This window comes from Nansenia antarctica, assembly GCF_963989245.1.
Source record: "Nansenia antarctica genome assembly, chromosome: 2".
Classification (NCBI taxonomy): domain Eukaryota; kingdom Metazoa; phylum Chordata; class Actinopteri; order Argentiniformes; family Microstomatidae; genus Nansenia; species Nansenia antarctica.
This window is the reverse complement of record NC_137675.1, coordinates 30,845,312-30,847,811: the sequence shown is the minus strand read 5'-3', so window position 1 is coordinate 30,847,811 and position 2,500 is coordinate 30,845,312. Positions and strand designations below refer to the sequence as shown.

At 45.5% G+C, this 2,500-nt stretch overlaps 1 protein-coding gene across 1 annotated transcript in view; it reads left to right on the top strand.

Annotated features, from left to right (window-relative positions):
* The window catches only part of radil (Ras association and DIL domains), a gene marked incomplete at both ends in the record, with an annotated part of 50,920 nt that overhangs the window by 44,037 nt on the left and 4,383 nt on the right, over positions 1-2,500 (top strand). Inside the window, one exon of the mRNA XM_080523726.1 lies at positions 292-491. Within this exon, the coding sequence (XP_080379852.1) occupies positions 292-491 (200 nt within the window). The remainder of the gene's footprint in view (positions 1-291; positions 492-2,500) is intronic.

Here is a 2,500-nt window from a genome sequence, read left to right as displayed (position 1 = left end):
TGAGCTCAGTCCAATGATATTAAAAATTATCAACTCCTGTGTGTGTGTGTGTGTGTGTGTGTGCACGTGTGTCTGTGTCTGTGTGTGTGTGTGTGTGTGTGTGTGTGTGTGTGGGTGTGTGTGCGCGTGTGTGTGTGTGTGTCTGTGTCTGTGTCTGTGTCTGTGTCTGTGTGTGTGTGTGTGTGTGTGTCTGTGTGTGTGTGTGTGTGTCTGTGTGTGTGTTTGTGTGTGTGTGTGTGTATGCGCATGTTTATTCATCTGACTCCCCTTATGTGTGTGTGTGTGGTGTAGTGGACCTGCTGGAGAGCTTTGAGAACCACCCCCCCATCGTGCTGCCCAGCGGGGGGTTCAGGGTGGACCTGGACAGCGAGAGCGTGGAGGACAGCATCTACCGCCAGCTGCTGTACGTACGCCACTTCCTGTGGGGCCTCCGCACCAAGACGCACGCGCACGCCAACACCAATGGCAACGCGGAACGGCAGGAAGCGCAGGTGTGTGTGTGTCCCGACCCCCCCCGCGCCGCTCTGTGACACACATTGCAATGTTTAATAATACTACTACTAATAATAACTTGAATTCAGATAGCGCCTTTCAGGGGACCCAAGGTTGCTTTACAGAGATACAGGAAAGTAACAAAAACAGTCAGACAAACAGTCAGACAAACAGACAAACAGTCAGACAGTCAGATAAACAGACAAACAGTCGTCTGACTTACAGACTAACAGTCAGACAAACAGTCAGTCAGACAAACAGTCAGACTAACAGTCAGACAAACAGACAAACAGTCAGACAAACAGACAAACAGTCAGACAAAGAGTCAGACAGACAAACAGTCAGACAAACAGACAGTCAGACAAACAATCAGACAATCAGACAAACAGTCAGACAAACAGACAGTCAGACAAACAGTTTGACAAACAGACAGTCAGACAAACAGTCAGACAAACAGTCAGACAAACAGTCAGACAAACAGACTAACAGCCAGACAAACAGTCAGACAAACAGTCAGACAAACAGTCAGACAAACAGTCAGACAAACAGACAGTCAGACAAACAGACAGTCAGACAAACAGACAGACAGTCAGACAAACAGACAGACAAACAAAAACAACAACTAAACCAGGGTCCGTAGGCTGAACCGGAAGTGGTTTTGGAGGTGAGGTGTTGAAGGGAAACTGGACGGAAACGTGCTTAGTTGACTTCCTGATGACATCACACTGACCCGTTGTAGCTCCGTTTCATTTGTGTCCGTGATGCAGGGCAGGAGAGGGGAGGGGTGAACACACACATGCAGAAATGCACACACACACACAGACACACTCGCACGCACATGCACATGCACATGCACGCACACACACACACACATGCACGCACACACACATGCAGACATGCACACACACACACACGCACACACACACACAGACACACTCGCACGCACATGCACATGCATGCACACGCACACACACACACACACACACACCCACACACACACACACGCACACACACCCACGCACACACACACACACACACACACACGCACACACACACGCCATGTGCCTCAGCAGCTGTGGTTCTGTAATCCCATAGATGAAAGACAAAAGCCCTCTACTCCAGCCAACGCACACACACACACACACACACACACACACACACACACACACACATACACACACACACACACACACACACACACACACACACACTGGTTCTGGCCAGCAGAAACCTAGACATGGTTAAATCATGTTTAAGAAGATTAGGTTTAGGCAGTGTAATTACCCATAACGGCTGACTGGATTATAATCCCTAGTGTTACTGCAGCAGGTTTACACACACACACACACACACACACACACACACACACACACACACACTGGCAGATCTATCTATCTATCTCTGTATCTATATCTGGATAGACAGGATCTATGTATCTATATCTATAGACAGGGTCTATGTATCTATATCTATAGACAGGGTCTATGTATCTATATCTATAGACAGGATCTAGTTAAAACGATCTCAAGCCCTCATGGTCATTTTTTTGTTTTTTCCCGATTATGAAAGTGCAGATTGTAAGCTTTCAAATAATGTGTCATACATTGAAATAAATAGCTAGCAGCTAAGAAGGAACATCGCTATGAACCGCTAACTGCATGGTTAGCACATCCCAACATGCTGATAGAATATCAACACGCTAAAAACACACAACTTTTTTTTCCTCAAATATTTTTATTATTTTCCTTGAGATTAGGACAATACAACATCCAACAAGAAAGACAGACACACATTAATACCCACATCACCATCTGGGAAAAACAAAACAAAACAAACAAAAAAACCACATAACTACACATAATTAGATGATCACACAGTCCTTGCTTTTCAACACGTCCTAAAACGTAAGTTTGTTTACAAGCCATGTATCACTTACGGCAGGCGAGACAGTGAATCCATTTCTCAAATGAGAAGTATTCAGTGATCCTGAAACTGTTGTTTGTTATAT